General features: G+C 37.6%; 1 protein-coding gene across 1 annotated transcript in view; it reads left to right on the forward strand.

Moving 5' to 3' along the window:
- The window catches only part of dpp7 (dipeptidyl-peptidase 7), a 16005-nt gene that overhangs the window by 4491 nt on the left and 9873 nt on the right, over positions 1 to 1641 (forward strand). Inside the window, exon 7 of the mRNA XM_023397706.2 lies at positions 930 to 1096. Coding sequence (XP_023253474.1) covers positions 930 to 1096 — 167 coding nt within the window. The remainder of the gene's footprint in view (positions 1 to 929; positions 1097 to 1641) is intronic.

The raw sequence follows: 1641 nt of genomic DNA on the forward strand, positions 1-1641 counted from the left end.
ATATATATATATATGTATATATATATATATATATATATATATATGTATATATATATATATATATATGTCCAAGTTTGTAGTGATTATGACTGGAAACCCAGTTTTTAAGACTAACAGCCTAATGGCGAATTATTCTCCACTGTTGGTGAGACAAAGAGATTATATCTACGATCAAAAAACAAAATAAATATCTAAGAAGATCATTTTGCTAAATAGAATTAAAAACATCCATAATAAATTCCCAGATTGTTTGGATAATAAATCTGGAACAGATGCATAAAATTATATTAATGTGACATCTGTTATCTTCAACTGTTCCTATTCTGCAGCTGTGTTCATAAGTCCTATGAGCACATTTCTAATTAATTAACTGAAGGCTGAATTTCTTTTTGAGTAAGAGACGATACCTGACTGGATCAAAACCAAGACCCTGTAATTTCTTTTCCCAAAGCAGTGTAATAGGGAGTTTATTAAGGTTACGTGAGAGGAGCATTTTATAGACTCTGGAGACCAATCCCTCAGGTGTTGCATATCCATATTATTTCCATTGCATTCTGATGCCACTTAACAGTTAATTTTATATCCTGAGATGGAATTGAACTCATCAAATGATGGATTGAGTTCTTGTGTGAAATTAATAATAAGATCATCTGCATAAAGTGAAATAGAGGGATTGGTGATATAAAGAAATTATATTTGTGTTGCTTGAGCGAGGGATTCTGTCAAAAGAAGAGACCTGGTGATAAAAGACATCACTGTCTTGTTCCTCTATATAACTCAAACAAAAATATAAGTCATGCCCCAGGCTCATTAGATAGAATACCAACCATTTTAAACCCCAAATAGTTAAGAACAGTTCAAAGGTATAGCCAGATATAGTCACTCTGATTAACTCTGAATTTAAACACACTGCTGTTGTTTGTTCCCAGATTACAGTCGCATCCAGTCAGAGTTCACTCTGTGTAAACCTCCATCATCTGCTCAGGACATCCACCAGCTGTACGGCCTGCTGAGGAACGCCTTCACTCTGATGGCCATGCTGGATTACCCCTACAGCACTCACTTCATGGGCAACATGCCCGCCAACCCTGTCAAGGTACACACAGTGATTAAACCACAAACCAGTAGTCTGCAGTGCTGTGCATGAGGGAGTGACATCACATATACTGAAGGTATTCTGACAACAGAACAGAAAGTTCTCATTCAGCCGTCCCAAGGCGAACAACAATATGCAAACAACACCAACAGATTACAGCAACTGTGGAACCATAGCTGTTCCCCTCAGGAACAGCTGCACAGCTGCAGTGACATCACTTAAAACACAAGATAATATTAGAGACAAGACACTAGAGACTCACACAAAAAGGAAAGAGGAGAGAAATGTGAGAAAAACTAACTATACATATATACACTCACCGGCCACTTTATTAGGTTCACCTGTTCAACTGCTCGTTAACGCAAATATCTAACAGGCCAATCACATGGCAGCAACTCAATGCATTTAGGCATGTAGACATGGTTAAGACGATCTGCTCAAGTTTAAACTGAGCATCAGAATGGGGAAGAAAGGTGATTTAAGTGACTTTGAAAGTGGCATGGTTGTTGGTGTCAGACGGGCTGGTCTGAGTATTTCAGAAACTG

Source organism: Seriola lalandi, unplaced genomic scaffold (genome assembly GCF_002814215.2).
Source record: "Seriola lalandi dorsalis isolate HSWRI2012SDOR001 ecotype SW California unplaced genomic scaffold, Sedor1 jcf7180002054883, whole genome shotgun sequence".
Taxonomy (NCBI): Eukaryota; Metazoa; Chordata; class Actinopteri; order Carangiformes; family Carangidae; genus Seriola; species Seriola lalandi.